Source organism: Malania oleifera, chromosome 8 (genome assembly GCF_029873635.1).
Source record: "Malania oleifera isolate guangnan ecotype guangnan chromosome 8, ASM2987363v1, whole genome shotgun sequence".
NCBI lineage: Eukaryota > Viridiplantae > Streptophyta > Magnoliopsida > Santalales > Ximeniaceae > Malania > Malania oleifera.
In genome coordinates, this window is record NC_080424.1 from 41,560,898 (window position 1) to 41,577,769 (window position 16,872).

The 16,872-nt window shown below is 35.5% G+C and overlaps 1 protein-coding gene across 5 annotated transcripts; it reads right to left on the reverse strand.

The window, feature by feature from the left end:
- Positions 1-5,770: 5,770 nt before the first annotated feature.
- Positions 5,771-14,036, reverse strand: LOC131162905 (serine/arginine-rich splicing factor SC35-like). 5 transcript variants are annotated; one of them, XR_009138867.1, is made up of 11 exons: positions 13,813-14,036; positions 13,633-13,711; positions 13,419-13,498; positions 13,267-13,333; positions 9,861-9,887; positions 9,582-9,653; positions 7,708-7,914; positions 7,411-7,585; positions 7,178-7,322; positions 6,669-6,811; positions 5,771-6,558 (listed from the first exon to the last, which is right to left on the reverse strand). XR_009138867.1 is itself a non-coding variant. In XM_058119519.1 (9 exons), exons 1-9 carry the CDS (start codon positions 13,886-13,888, stop codon positions 7,317-7,319), a joined length of 789 nt encoding a protein of 262 aa, XP_057975502.1. In that variant the 5' UTR covers positions 13,889-14,036; the 3' UTR covers positions 7,111-7,316. The 5 variants fall into 5 exon arrangements, 3 of the variants coding, with proteins under 3 accessions (XP_057975502.1, XP_057975503.1, XP_057975501.1); XR_009138868.1 differs by lacking the exon at positions 9,861-9,887 and having other exon boundaries at positions 13,813-14,004; XM_058119519.1 differs by lacking the exons at positions 5,771-6,558; positions 6,669-6,811 and having other exon boundaries at positions 7,111-7,322.
- Between the last annotated feature and the right edge of the window lie 2,836 nt (positions 14,037-16,872).

Below are 16,872 nucleotides of genomic sequence, written 5' to 3' on the forward strand. Positions count from 1 at the left end.
TAGCTGTCCTTGGAACAAGCAGCCGTATGAATATTGATGGCACCCCCCATTGTAGCGTGCTTCGAGCTGCAATAAATGTTCTGATCGTGGTCCCATGGTATTACTTCTTTTGTTTTTGTAATTATTATCATTATTTTTATAAGGACGTTAAAATATAATAACATTTTTTCTTCAGCAATGTCACGCAGCTCTTTTGCTGAACAGGCAACTTTGTCATTCTATAAACATTGCTTCAGTCCAAATAAGCCATTCTGAGATGGAATTGGAGTGTCATACGCAATGCGAGGGGACCATCTGCTGCCCAAAACGGGAACAGAGACTAAAGAAACAAGTTTTTAAGTTCATATTACGCCCAAGCTACATTGGGGATGGATGGAGATGTTTTAAAATAACAATGATAGAAATAAAAAATTTCTGAGACCAACTGTTAAGAGTGGAACTTGCAACAAGAGAGACCAGAACTGGAATTTCCAAGGCTTGTAAAATGGCTACTCCAGCTCCTTGACAATGTTTGCACATTACCACACGAGAATTTACTGGGCCTGCATCTGGCTGATGACCATTTTCTTTAGGGCAGAATATGAGCACAAAATGTACCAAGGTTATAAGGAAAAATAAGCCCCAGGTTTCCATTTGGATCGAGGAGGAAGATATCTTTTCTATGCGGTATGACATATTTTTGTTGACCGGCTGAAGACTTCAGAGGACTAATTAATACACCATCCACCACGGGATAAACCATCTCCCGTATGTACCAAAACACTCACCTCCATAATCATTTTTAAAAAAATTACACCGCAAATCAACCGTATCAACGATTTTTCTTTACCTTCGGAACACAGGTATTAGAAGTACAAATCCCAATGTATTAATGATTTCCCAAAACCTGCATCTTTAAGTCACTCAAAACTTGAATTTGAACATGAAAATTTAAAATACATTATATATATAAATACCATATTAAGTTTATTCTAAATTCACACATAAAGAAACCTTAGTTCTGAATTGGTATTAAATTTAAATAAAATATAATATAAAATTATTTATGCTCCAGCATAAGAAAAAATTAAAATCCACTCAAAATTTCAGCACTTACCACAAAATGGGGGACAATACACGGCCAATTGCATAGCATTCTAACAAATTTAAATTTCCACTACTGATTCCCATCAACCATGCATCAACATTGTCTTTTAAGTTCTTCCCGCTCCAGAAAAGTTCTACAACATTTTTTCCTAAAATACATTTAAAAAAAAAACACACACACACACACACCTTCACTCCCCACAACCCCAACACGTGGAGTTCCAAGGGATATCATCATCAAAATATGAATAGATTTTGGAAAATGGTGAAAAGCCCTAGGCCCCACTATCCCCAATTTATATCTCAATTCACAAAAAATTCACTGATGTCTCTTCATCAAATTAAATTCATCATTTCAACTAGTATACCATTGGCATGAAATCAACTAGTAGTAGGGGCGTAGGGATCTGAGACCAGCATCTTTCAACAATCAAAAGAAGTCAACATATTTTACTCAAGACGATAATTCTCTTCCAACAAGCACAGAAATAAGCATTTTTCTCTAATTAGTCTGCATTTTCCTCCTGAAATTGTGAAAGATTCAGCTTTACTGTAACCTCCCCAATGGTGAAACATATAGCTTTGACCTAACAGGACACTTCCATACTGAGACATGTTTCAGTAATAAACACATCCCCTGAAACATGAGAACCAGAGCTTCAACTAGGAATTTTACATGAGAATCAGCCTGAAGATACTAAGGAACAATTGCGTTAATGTTTTTGCTTTAATGTTGTGTTTGGGAGCATGAATGAATAGATTTGGATAAATTTCAATACAATTTTATATTCCATCTTATTCAAATCTAATACAAATTTAAATCCAGGGACACTCCAAAAATAGGATGAGAATATTTGGCAAATCTGCCTGACAGTACAAAACATGACAAACAAAATGACCATTCCTGACAGCTCACACCTGTGTAAACAATATTGCGAATCATATTATGAAAAATCAATACAATTTTATATTGCATCTTATCCAAGTCCAACACAACTTTAAATCCAGCAACACTCCAAACATAGGATGAAAATATTTGGCATGTCTGAATGACGGTACAAAACATGACCAAAAAAAAATGACCATTCCTGACAGCTCACACCTGTGTCAACTATATTGCCAATTATATTATGAAAAATCATTTTTAATTACTAAAAAGGCCACATCCTCAAATAGCAACTAAAAGGCAATGCCTCTTCTTAGGCTTTCGAACCAACCCAATCATAATAGCTTTCAGCCACATATCCACAAAAGCTTTCAGCCAAGCCTACCCTCCTAAAAGAGCCACTGCAAACATATGCTTTCGTTAGTAATTTAACAAACTGATGTAGGGCAAGATGAATGACCAGGGGAAGGATCCTTGTTTGAGAATAATTCAAAAGAATTGGGTGAGGGATTGATGGGTTTATTCAATAGTTGTGTGTTTAGTTTAATTAGTATAGGATTGTGTATTTGGGGGCTTGTCTGCAATATTTGTGTATTTTAGGGGGGAGGGTAGGGGGGGCATGCATATAATTTCTAGTTTTATGGGTCTGTAATTTTATGTACTAAAGACATTCCTATAAATAATGTGTGAAAGCCATGTAGAAGGTAATTGTTAGTTGAATTTGAATTGAGAAATAAACATTTAATTTCCCCCTTATATCTCCACCCTCTCCCTTCTTCCAGTCTCCTCTCCTACATTCTCTCATGGCTGCAGATCTTTGATGCTGTCCAGCATCACAAACTCGTCCTACAGAATCCAAATTTCAAGTAAGCTTACCTAGGTTCGGAGTATGCGTGGATTAACTCTTCTAGCTCCAGCCTCAAAAATTTAGTACTAGGGATGAACACAACCAAAAGACAATGCAGCACAAAGAAAACATTTGCAGGCTCGTTACCAATGTACAGCCACAGCTAGCCAACCCACAGTGTTAATTCATCTTGACATTCCAATACAATATTGCCAATCATATTATGAAAAATCAATACAATTTTATATTACTTCTTATCCAAAACCAACACAACTTTAAATTCAGGGACACTCCAAACATAGGATGAAAATATTTGGCATGTCTGAATGACGGTACAAAACATGACAAACAAAATGACCATTCCTGACAGCTCACACCTGTGTCAACTATATTGCCAATCATATTATGAAAAATCATTTTTAATTACTAAAAAGGCCACATCCTCAAATAGCAACTAAACGGCAATGCCTCTTCTTAGGCTTTTGAATCAACCCAATCATAATAGCTTTCGGCCACAAATCCACAAAAGCTTTCAGCCAAGCCTACCCTCCTAAAAGAGCCACTGCAAACGTATGGTATGTTAACTTCGTTAGTAATTTAACAAACTGATATAGGGCAAGACGAATGACCAGGGGAAGGATCCTTGTTTGAGAATAATTCAAAAGAATTGGGTGAGGGATTGATGGGTTTATTCAATAGTTGTGTGTTTAGTTTAATTAGTATAGGATTGTGCATTTGGGGGCTTGTCTGCAATATTTGTGTATTTTAGGACACGCTGGGGGGGGGGGGGGGGACATTAATATAATTTCATCTAGTTTTACGGGTCTATGTGTAATTTTATGTACTAAAGACATTCTTATAAATAATGTGTGAAAGCCATGTAGAAGGTAATTGTTAGTTGAATTTGAATTGAGATATAAACATTTAATTTCCCCCTTATATCTCCACCCTCTCTTTCTTCCAGTCTCCTCTCCTACATTCTCTCATGGCTGCAGATCTTTGATGCTGTCCAGCATCACAAACTCGTCCTACAGAATCCAAATTTCAAGTAAGCTTACCTAGGTTTGGAGTATGCGTGGATTAACTCTTTTAGCTCCAGCCTAAAAAATTTAGCACTAGGCATGAACACAAAACCAATAGACAATGCAGCACAAAGAAAACATTTGCAGGCTCGTTACCAATGTACAGCCACAGCTAGCCAACCCACAGTGTTAATTCAACTTGACATTCCAAAATTTCAACACATAACATCTCATTCAAGCTCCCAATAAATACAAACTTGTAATAAAAAGCTTAAAAAATCCAACACCACCACCAGCATCTTAGGCTCTAGTTCAACAATTGAAATTCCAAAATCTTCCAAGCTATCTGCACTATTTGAGAATCAAAATTAGAAATCCAGGACAGAAGCCATGATTTCCAATTAGCTAATTGACATTTAACAGACAAAACCAAGTGAACTCCCACCACATTTATATCACATTGATATAGTCTTGCCACAAACACAGAAACATGTGGGGGTGCGTGTATACCATCAGCACAGCTACTCTTTTAGTATGCATCCCTTCACCTAACAAAGATCTTGCATAGATTTTCCCCAATTTCCCATAAGCTACTTCATAAATTGCATAACTGCAGCGAGCGCACATATCCCCTCAACACAGTCCCTACTCTTTTAGCATGCTTCCTATTGCCAAGCAAAGATTGTGTAGATTTCTCCATTTCCCATAAGCTTCTCCATAAATTGCTAAGATAACTGCAGTGCACACCCGCACACACCCACACACAGCACACATCCGCACAAACTTGTTTGCAACAAATCAAAATCTGAATATAGTTATGTCCACCGTCTCTCGCCCACTGGAAAGATAAATTCCTATGATGTATATGACCTAGAGACAATAAATTGAGCCTAAAAATAACGAGGGGGAAAAACACTCCGACAGATGGTGCATTTCGACTCATAATATTGGGTATGCAATGGAGAATAACAGCATTGGATTTTCATGAAATATAATTTAGGAGTTGGATACACCCACTTACAAATTAACCAATCCTCCCTTTCAAGACTTGGAACTAGCAGTTTAACACTAAATGGCTCAAGGTGGTGAGACATGGAGCATTATTATCCCTGGCACCAAGCCAATCAATCCAAATGATAATACCAGCATACTTCTACCTGATTCCCAATATTCTACACCAAAAAATTTGGCAACGCTTAAAAACAATTAAAACTAAGCACCTAATGAACTCATCCCAGCTCAAGAAGGAAAATCACCGCTTAACATAACTTTTGACAGGCCAAAAGAACATGTAACCAAATACGTCACATTGGAGTGTAAAAACCTGATAACCAAAAAATGATGTGCTGACTTAACAATGCATCCAAATACCTGAGCTTTGCAACCATAAACTTGACAAAAGGTGTCATTTTCCATATTAACCCACCCTGAAAATTGGTATGCAAATTTTACTCTTACTCTTCCACATTCTCTCCTCTTCCTAAACTACCAAGGGTCAAGGTTGAACATCTCTAATTCAAAAAACCACCAAATGCGTCAGCAACTACCTACAATATTAATTGCATACAAATGGAAGCAGGTATTTTATATCAGACAACAATACCAGGCAATGGGGTACAGAAAAGAGGCTTAACCCAGATGATAAAAATCCATACCATTAAAAAAAATAGAGTGAACCTTGAACTTTACGAGACATCAAATATTTTAAGGACATGGAAGCAAAAAATGGCAGCATATACATGGGAAAACACACTATTAATGTCCTTTTGTAGTCAACCAGGCACAAAACTAATATAAAACTCAAACACATCTAAGGCACACAGTTGGCAGACATTTGAATACATAAAGAAGCAGCTGAACAGTTAATTATCTATAAGGCAATGCACCAAAAGCATAAAACAAAAATTATAATTCAGCATCATCAAAATAAAAACAACAGGCAATAGCATATATACTAGAGTCAGCTGAACTGCAGTGACCAATTCAGGCATCACTTATCAACAGAGTGCAGCATCAACCAATCCAAGACAATATGGGCTATTGCCTCACTGCTACAGCAATGAACTCATGCTGTAACATAATGCAATAGACATCAACTTACAACTTCAGTCACAAGCGCATGTACTAAAATATTTCAGCACATGATGCAACATAAGTCTTAACACCCTAAAAGCCTCACATTAAATGAGGTTAGCCCCTACGTAAAGGCCAAAAATATATTAAACACAAAAAAAAAAAAAAAAAAAGGCTAAGTATCTGTTACCATGTACAAAACTCATGATAACAATATATTATCCAGCATAGCAGGTTTCACCTCAGTACCAGCATAACTGAATCTCAGATCTTGCAGTACACTGCACCAGCCACTGGTAGAAGTCACGTAGGCAATGCTCAATCCAGCATGGCAGGTTTCATCATATTATCAGCCTAACTGAATATCTGGTCCTGCAGTTAGCTGCATCAGCTACAAGTATAGGTATTTGGGATTCAACCATATTTAGGCCATCCAGCTACTAAGAATCCTTGGTGGGCCCAAAATGTAGAATCATTGTAGGTGTAGAAGCATAGAAGTCACGTACGCAATGCTCAATCCAGCATGGCAGGTTTCGTCATATTATCAACCTAACTGAATATCTGGTCCTGCAGTTAGCTGCATCAGCTACGGGTATAGGTATTTGGGATTCAACCATCTTTAGGCCATCCAGCTACTAAGAATCCTTGGTGGGCCCAAAATGTAGAATCATTGAAGGTGAAGAAGCATGGTCAGCTCAAACGTTAACCGAAACTACACAACATATTAGTAATATGCAAGTTTTCAAACCCTTACCAATCCTGACATCATCAGAGAAAAATTGTTAAGAATTTGCAGTTTGCAACCAGCATGAAAATGACATCAACCATCTGTGAAGTAAAAACAGCACCAACAGCTACATCATCGTATCGACCAGCCACAACTCTTCCCGAACACAACTATAGAAGGCCAGTACATGGTCCATCATAAGTAAGAAATCCCATCAATTTTATTAAATATCAAACAAGAAAGCATGTTTACTGTAAAGAAGGATAAGGACAAGGGGAAATAGAAAAAAGGGAGGGGGAGACCAACAAACATAGAATTGAAACAATCAGGGAAAAAAAAACCACACGCACACAAATACCAAATAGAAATATGCCTAGCAAAAGGACTCAACCCACAGGCAGAAACTCTTAAATAGCATCACAAACCACAATGAACAAAGACAACAGTAACATCCCCTAAAACCACAGTATACAACAACTAAAATCAAATTTATGGAAGTTAAAGGATGCATCAATTCCAACAAGGAGGTAAATGACCTTAAAAACATCCAGAGGAATCAATTCTAGCATTCAATATTTTGATGATAAACATGCTAAATCCAAAAATGTCCTTCCTGCTACAAAAGCAGCCCCATTTGATACACCAGTCCAGAGATATCCAGGGTCTGCTGCTTCATTATTCCTACAAAACAAAATCCCAACATAACAAGTTTAGCCAACATTTTATCCTCCAAAAAGAACAAAAAAAAAAATGAGAAGTAAGAACGAACATCAGAATTTAGTGGAGAAGGGCTTCGAGAATCAGCTTGTCGACGGCGGGGTGAGACACTAGGAGTTGGCGAGTGTCCATTAGGCTTGAGACCATCAGCACTATCACCACTAGGAGGGGTCCTCTGGGGTGATGGTCTCCTTCTAGGACTGGGGCTCCGCTGAGCAGGGGAAGCACTTCAACAAAAAACCATAAAGCATCAAAGACGTGGCAATGAAACAAAACAGAATTTAACCTCATAAGACCGAGGGGGGGAGGGGGGAGGGTAGGAGAGGAAGGGAATGAAAAAAGATACTACCTTCCGTAGGACCGGCTCTGACTACGCCGTTCATCATGATATCTGCCTCTTCCACGGTCTTTGTGATGATCAGGACTCAAACTACGGCTTCGGCTTCGATGATGAGAGTCTCTTTCCTTCCCATGGTATCTATCACGGTCATATCTCCCCCTACTTCTACTGCGGCTTCTCCTCCTATAATCCTTGTCCCTGTACTCGTCCCGATACCTGAAAATTCTTTCTTTCAGTTACTCAGAAAATTAAGTACTGTGTTGCCATTCTATATTCAACAAGACCAACAAATAAGGCTCGAGAATATGATTGATTAATTCTACGACAATTATGACAGGGAAGCACTACAAACAGCATCATGGCCAAAAAAACAAAAAAAACAGAGTGAATCAGCTCCAAATGTAATTTATTGCATGCAATGGAACTCGGAATCATTAAAATATTTAGCTATTATATGGGAAATGAAATTCATAACTCATATAGAACAATGACGTTACAGGAAAAGCCACACCCCAAACCCCCCCGGAATGCTTCATTTAGTAGGAATGCAACTGTATCCTACATCATTTAGCACTTAAATATGTAAAATGGTTTCATAGTTCTCACAAAAGTGGGCAAGCAAAGTTTTCAAGTTGGAATGCATGGCTACGCACTAGACACAGAGAAAAAGCATGGGTAAGAAGCATGATGAGAAAGCATAGGTAAGAAGCATGATGGGAAATTCAAACTAAGCTATAAAAATAGATAGGCCGGTGATACACAATCATTAATTCAACTGGTCCAGAGACGGAGGGAAGACAGGGAGGTAAAATAGAGGCAATTAAATCATAACTATAGAGAAGCTTCAACTGAAACAAGAAACCAACAGCATGAAGCCATGATGAGATTCATTGCAAGCAATATTGATGCACCACCACCCCCACACCCCAAAAAAAAATGTCATAAGCATATCATTTGCAATTGCATTGATAATGGCCATGAATGCACAAGAATAACCTGGAGAAACACAATAAATTCTCAGATCCTCGCATCCCAAAACATGGCTACAACATCATGTAGGCCTAAGCCAAGAAGGTAATGCAGATCATAAATTTGAAGACAATAGCATGGGAAGCTTGGGGCAGATTGCTTGAGAGTTTTAACCTAATTGGAAGTCCAGCAAAGATGAATTTTCGTAAGGTTATTTTATCCCCAACATTAGACTACCTTTTTTTATGTTAGTTAAGCTCCTAATTTCTTCTGTTCAGTGAGAATAAACAGTCTTCCAAAGATTCTTCTGATGAATTGCAAATAGAGATGTATGTTTTTTCTATATTTCTTTTAATTAATTCTAAACTATCTTCCAACTACAGTCTAACTTTATGAGTCAATGTAATAATGCTCTGAACATAATAACACATACAAAGTTGCAGAAATATTTATCAATACCCATTAATAACATCTACAAAACATTCCAAAGAAGATTGCAATATTTTTTATATACAATAATAATAATAAAAGGGAAAGACACTGACCTCCTCTGAGATTTGGCAAAAAGACAATTACCTCCCCTAAGGTTTCAAAAATTCTAGGAACCACTCCTAAGATTTCAAGAGTTCCAAAGACCTCCCCTGAGTTTTGCTAAAAAAGACGCAAACCTCTTTGCATCTTTTTTTGGCAAATATCAAGAGAGAGATCTGTGACACTTTAAACCTCAAGGGAGGTCTCCGTATTTTTGCCAAGCCTCAGGGGAGGTGAGTGTCTTCTGCCCTAATAATAATAATAATAATAATAAAGGCTTATGGTTTATAATTTTAAAAGGTTAGCTTTTATAACTTTTTAGGATGAGCTTAGGATGCAAAGAAACACTCAAAATGAATTTACATCCATTTATTAGAATTTACCTTGGTCGGGGGCTGCGGCTTCTTGACCTTCCCCTTGGTTTGGCAGATGATTCTACAATCCTCCCTTTATGGCTGAGGAAAAAATACAAATAAAAAGGGAGGAGATCACATAAATAAAACAAGTGTTGCAACTTCTCGTAATAAACCAGAAACAGAAGAACAATGCAATCACATTTACTTAAATAAAATGTGATGCAGAGGAAAATTGCACAATTGAGGGGAAAAGAAAATGAACAGCCATGAACCAGAAACCGACAAGTGGTTCAAGAGCAGACTCACTGATCTTTTTTCTTGTTTGGTAGCACACTACATAGATGAACACAAAGAAAACACCGGGTTAAAGGGCATAAGATGTAAAGAGAGATGCAATTGATTGTCAGAACATAGGCAATTCTAGCATTCTGTTCAGCAGAGCACAAATGAACCTTTTAAATAAGCATGTTAAATAGGAGGGTATGGGTCAAGATGGGTAGGGTCAAGATGGACTGGGTCATTTGTGACTGATTTATTCACTTATGACCCATTTATATAAAATATTTGACCCATTTATGACCCTACCCATTGAGACAAGGGTCAATCCATTTAATTTAAAGCATGCAAAGGCAATTTTTGAATATTGAGTTGCCACATGTTCCCTCCATCTTTGAGGGTCATTTGATCTATTGCTCAATTGAAAAATATCCAAAATGTAATAACTATATAATTACAAATTATATAATTATGTAGTTGAATTTCAAAAGAATAGTCAATATTATAATTATGTATATAATTGCATGCCTACCTAAATTGAACCAAATCAATTATGTTCACACATAATTACATAGCTACGTACATATTCAAACACTGAGCTATTCATAATTACATAATTATTTGCATAACCGAACCAAACTAATTGTGTACACTCATAATTGCGTAAGCACGTGCATATTTGAACCAAGGTGTCCACAATTATAAAATTATGTATAAAGTATCGAATTATGGTATTGATTGCGTAAACAATTATATTATTTAATTTCAAATGATAATTATAGTAACTACTATAATTACATACCAATATAATTACGAACATATCTCAACTAACACCTTCATAATTACAAAATTATGTATAAATTTCCGAATTACAGTATTGATCACATAATTTCAAAACTATAATTACCAATGCTTTAAAAGGCGTTCCAGAGGTGCCCCTCAAGGGGTGCCTTGATGCGTTTTGCGTACGCCTCAAGCCAAAAAGCGCAACTTTTACGCCTCAGCCGGGAATGCATACACCTTTTGGGAGCAAACATAATAATATAAAAAATACTCAAAAGAATCAGTTAGGGTTTGACAAGCATCAACCCCCCCCCCCCCTCTCAATGATTGAAGGTCTTGCGGAGAGCTCCTTTCTTACAAGTTTTCGTCTCCCTTCGATGACTCCCTCCAGCCTCTCATCTCTCTCCGAAGACTCCTTCTGACCTCTCATCTCTCTATGATGACCCCTTCCAACCTCTTGTCTCTCTTTGGCGACCCCCTACAATCTCTAGTCTCTCTTTGCGACCCCTTACATCCTCTCGTGACCTCATCTTTCTTTGACAACCTCCTCTAGTGTGCCTATCTCACAAAGTGTCACTCTCTGCGTCGAGGTCTCTTCTCCAATTGATTCTACTCTCTGCCTCTCTCTCTCTCTCCAGTCTTGTTCGTCTCAAGAGACTCTCTGCCAATGTCTCAAATCTATCTCATTCTCAAGTCTCAACTGAACTCTAAAAGTCAAGATGAGCTGCACCCGACTTTATTTTAGCTTTTTTCTCTTCTTTTTGTTACATCTATTTAAGAGTTAAAACATTAAAGCATGAAAAAGGTATCCATTCTGTGATGTTATGGCTCATGCTTATCTTTTAACATGCATTATTTGAGTTTGTTAGTAAAAATTGGCCTGCATGACACTTTAGAATTATGTTTTTATTTTTTTTCTCCATTATTCTAATTTTTTTCTCAATTTTATACTATATATAAATTTATTTTATTTATTAATTATTTAAAAAAAAATCAGTCTCAAAATTCTTACACCTCAACGTCTAGAGACTTACGCCTCACCTCATGGAGGGTAAAATGCCTCACCTTACGCCTTCACCTTTTAAAACATTGATAATTAGATATCTATATAATTGCAGTATCTTAACCAAACCAGTTATGTAATTACCTGCATGCATGCATATTAATTGGTTTGCATAACCTAACCAAACTAATTGCATACACTCATAATTGTGTGATTACGTGTATATATATATATGAACCAAGATGTCCATAATTACAAAATTATGCATAGATTTTTGAATTATTGTATTGATTACATAATTAATTATATATTTCAATTTTAAATAATAGTTGTAGTCAATACTATGATTATATATCTATATAATTATGGACATATCTTAATTGAACCAATTATGCAACTATGTGCATGCATGCCTATTAATTTGTTTGCATAATCAAACCAAATTAACTGCATGCACTCATAAGTGTGTAATACGTACATATTCAAACCAAAAATTATGTACAAGCATGCATGCATATTAATTGGTTGGAATAAATGAACCAAACCAATTGCATACATTCATAATTGTGTAATCACGTACATATTTGAACCAAGGTGTTCATAATTATAAAATTATGTATATAGATTTCCAAATTATTGTATTGATTACGTGTAGTTTAATATCAAATGATAGTTGTAACCAATACTATAATTACATAAATATAAACTAATTGGTTTGGATAAACAATCCAAAGTAATTACAAGCATTCATACTGGTGTAATTACATACATATTTGAACCGAGGCGTCCATAATTATAAATTTATGTATATAGATTTCAAAATCATTGTATTGATTATGTGTAATTTAATATTAAATGATAGTTGAAACCAATAATATAATTACAAATATATAAACCGAATCAATTTCTTAATTATATACATGCATGTACAATAAATGGTTTGGATAACCAAGCCAAACTAACTACATACATACATAATAGCACAACTACATACATATTTGAACCAAGATGTCCATAATTACAAAGTTATGTGCACTGATTTTTGAATAACAATATATTACGTAAGTTTAGTCTAATTCAACTAATAGGTGCAATCAATGTTATTATTACATACCTACATAATTATGGACACAGCTAAATGGAAACAATTACATAATTACGTATTAATTGGTTTGGACAAACCCAAACAATTACATAGTAAAAAAATTACATCATTACATTAATATTTGAACCTAATTATCCATAATTATGTTACTTATATACATAAATATTCAAATTATAATATTAATTACGTAATCATAGTATGATTTAAATAAGGATTACTATTATAATTAACTAGGTTGAAAATTTAAATGGGTCGGTGAGTTAGGTAGGTACACCCATTTTTACCCATGTAATTATATAGATTATAAATGGGTAACCCACTTAGACCCAAAAATTAAATGGGTGTACTATAATTCATTTTTTTATGATGGGTATGGGTGAACAAGTATGGGTTGTAATTGTCATCACTACTTTTAAACACTACCAAGCATTCATATAGACAGCACAATAATTCACATAACAAACTGCAGGCACTAAAATGAAATGGGCAATCGTTTAAACTAACATATCAACAATTAAACATTCCCAATCAGTTTAACAACTCACATTCGCTCAGCATTTGGACCGTACTTTGCGAACTGAACCATGATCTCTCTGCCATCAACAGTCCTTCCTGAGAAAGTAATCCAAATCCGCGTACACGTCAATTTCTAAAATGTAATGTTTCCCGGATGGAGGCTGGAAAAGTAAAACCCTACCATCAAGCTTTTCAACTGCCTTCTGCGCCTCATCGGCATACTTGTACCGAACAAAGGCAAAACCCCGAGAATCACCAGTCCTGCAGCCATTGGCATTCAAACTCTAAGTCATACAAATCATAAAACCCATATATAGAGGAGCCTGCGTGCGCGCGAGTGTGTGTGTGTGTGTGTGTGTGAGACAGAGAGGGAGAGAGAGAGAGAGAGATGCAACCTTCGGTCCCTGGGGATGAAGACATCAACGACCTTCCCGTACTTGTCGAATAAGGGGTAAAGATCATCCGCAGTGGTTCCTGGGGAGGGCCACAAAAGGAGAAAACAAAGAATTAGAGAAAAGAAGATAGAAAATAGAAGGGAAAAAGAAAGAAAATCCGGGAGAAGAAGGGATAATTACGGAAAGTTATGTTGAGAACGAGAAGAGAGTATGTGTCTCTGATATCCGGAGGACCGGATCTACCGAAGTGCGACATGATTCTGAGAGAACACGAGGACGAGGGCGAGGGGGAGCGGAGCTAGGGTTTGTGCTGCGCTTTGGGATTAGACTTCTGGTGGGAACTGGCTACCTGGGGTGGATCTGAGGCTGCTGATGATGAAGCTCTACGGGTGAACAGCCAGATTAAATTACAATAACACCCCTGAAAATACTTATTACAAAAAAACAAATTTTTTTTAATATTATTTTTTAAAAAAATAAAAACAAATATTTTTTGAAAAGTGATTTGAATTACTAAAAACTTGAGAGCTTCCAAGACTGTGACATTAAATTTGATGTTACTAAAATTAAATTTTTAATGACCTTAAAGTATGATATTACAAACAATTCACTTAAGTGATTAATATTGTGATGTTGCTATAAGTGTACTTTTGGTAATGCTAGTAAGGTACACTTGTCGATGCATATAGTTCTATGCTTTCGTATTTTGTAATTTTTAAAGCCAGTTAAAATATATACAAAAGATATTTATAATTTTTTCCTAAATAAGTTTTAATAAAATTCAATTTATATTCCAATATTCTAACTATCCTATGGTCTATGTAGTTGCATAATTTTGCACCAAATAGAAGACATAAGTTAGACTAAAAAAAGAGAATCTAATTGTAGACAATGTCATTTGAGTTCCTAACTTCAAGCTGCCCTTATAGGTGGTAAGGCCCAATCCTACTCATATTTGCGAGTTTGCCTTGCTCTACAAATTTACAGGATAAACCCAACAATTCCTTCACTCTCTTTAACACTGTCTATAAATGTTTTTTTTTTTTTTTTTTTGAGCTACAATTTGCAACTACAAATGTAGTTCCAACTATCTCTACACCTCAAGAGAAAACAAAATTCTTAAAAAATTAATATGCATTCACGTGAAATTGAATAAAAGATGAAAAATAATGGTTGGTTTATATGTTACTATATTATCCTATTCATGAAGCTTTTTTGAAATTTCAATTTGCGTTTGGAGGATATGAGTTATTTACAAGCTTTTTTTTTTCTAATTCAACATTTAAGATTAGTGTACACAAATCTAACTTGTTCAAAATTACTATACAAGATTTTTTTTTTTTTGCTACTATTGTAATCTTTTCCATCCAAATTCATCGAAAAGATTGGGTCTATATTGATTTGATTTTTTGTTTCATCCAAATTCATTAAAAAGTTAGGCTCTATATAGATTTGATTGTGAATTTTATTATCAATCTGCCCACTACAATGACCATTTTGATTCTCGATGGATACTTCATAAAATAAACCACAATAAAGCCTCATAAGAAACCTACAACTCAAAATCAATAGTCTAAATTGAAATAGAAAATTTCACAAAAATAATAATCACATACACACAAATTGAAAATTTTAAAATGAAAATGAAATAAGAAAACAATACGACAAAACAATACTATAGCTTGAATAGAAAAAATAACAAACAAACAAACAAACAAACACCTAATATCTTTCACTACAAGCACGTATGCCCAAAGGTAAAATGAGAACCAATGGCATCCATACATATTAGAAATCTTCAAAATCCCGAATCCACTCAAATTCAAATCTAAAGTATAAATCTATGCTCCAAAACACTACCTAAAATTTCCTTTGGAAGTTAAACATGAAAGAAAAACATTTTTCTTGTTTGATAATTCAAGAAAATAAGAAAGAAACAAAATATATAACAAACAAGAGAGCTCAACTTTATTTTGCATGTGAATAATTTTTCTCTAATAAAATTCTTGATTTGTCTAAAATTGGGAGGAGATGAAAATACCTCTCTGTTGTAAAAAATGAATTGCATAGCGGAATATACAATCATACAAATGCTGCACTCAATGGTAAACTATACAAAAACAATCCACAGCAATTATATGAAAGCAATAATAATAAATACACAAGGAATTACGTGGTTCGGTAATGTCTACATTCACGGGAGTAAAAGACAACAATTTCACTATTTTCTTGTCCAAAGGACATGAACAATACGTCAACCATTATAAATACATCACAATCAACGTATAAAGTTCTCAGAGGTTTTTCCTCCAAACCCCTACCAATTTAACATCCCTTATTCAAAATTTGAAATATGCGCTGGGTTTTCTAAGTCAAATCATTGAAGGTTAAAGAGCTACCGTCGATGGTTTCCCTTGCTGCTACTTGATTTTCATCTTGTTTTCTCCTCGTGCATGTCTTCCACTTAGTATGTGAGTCACATATCACAGCAATCTCCACCTTAGGGAACATACGCCCCTTAGGAGAAACTGAAAACTGTTAGGAATGGTGTATTCCCAAGAGGGGGATGAATTGAGTATTTAAAAATATTTTGTTAAGTTAAACTTCACGTCGATTCACCACAAATCATATCCCAATCAAAATAAAAGTGTGTATGTAAATTAATTATACAATGAATACAAACATACACATATGCAGCTTATCTCATTTAAATTAAATGTGTGTATGCAAATAATTATAATAATAAATAGACAAGCATACACATGCAGAAATTAAAATGCAAAAATTTAAATGAGATAAAGGGAGATATAGAGATAGAGAGACACAATTTGTTATCGAGATTCGGCTAAACCAGTCTACGTCCCCATCTTGGGCATACCCATCAAGGATTCCACTAACCTGCTCACTTAAACGGGCAGAGCAAAAGTCGTTTATAACTCCTTGCGGGGCGAAGCCTCCCAACTTAATTACCGGGTTGAGCCAAACTAGTTCCTCTGTTAGCTTTGGTGCAATCCCAAGAGGGGGGGTGAATTGGTATTTAAAAATTTTATCCCTTAGGTCAATCCTCTAACAACAATATTACACAAGCCTAAGCTCAATCTAGTACATGTAAAATGAATCAATGTAAATATACAGTGGAATTTAAACTGCAATAAACGATTAACCAAGCATACACAATAAAGCAGTAAATGAGACGACACCCAGAAATGTTATCGAGGTTCAGCTAAATTGCCTACGTCC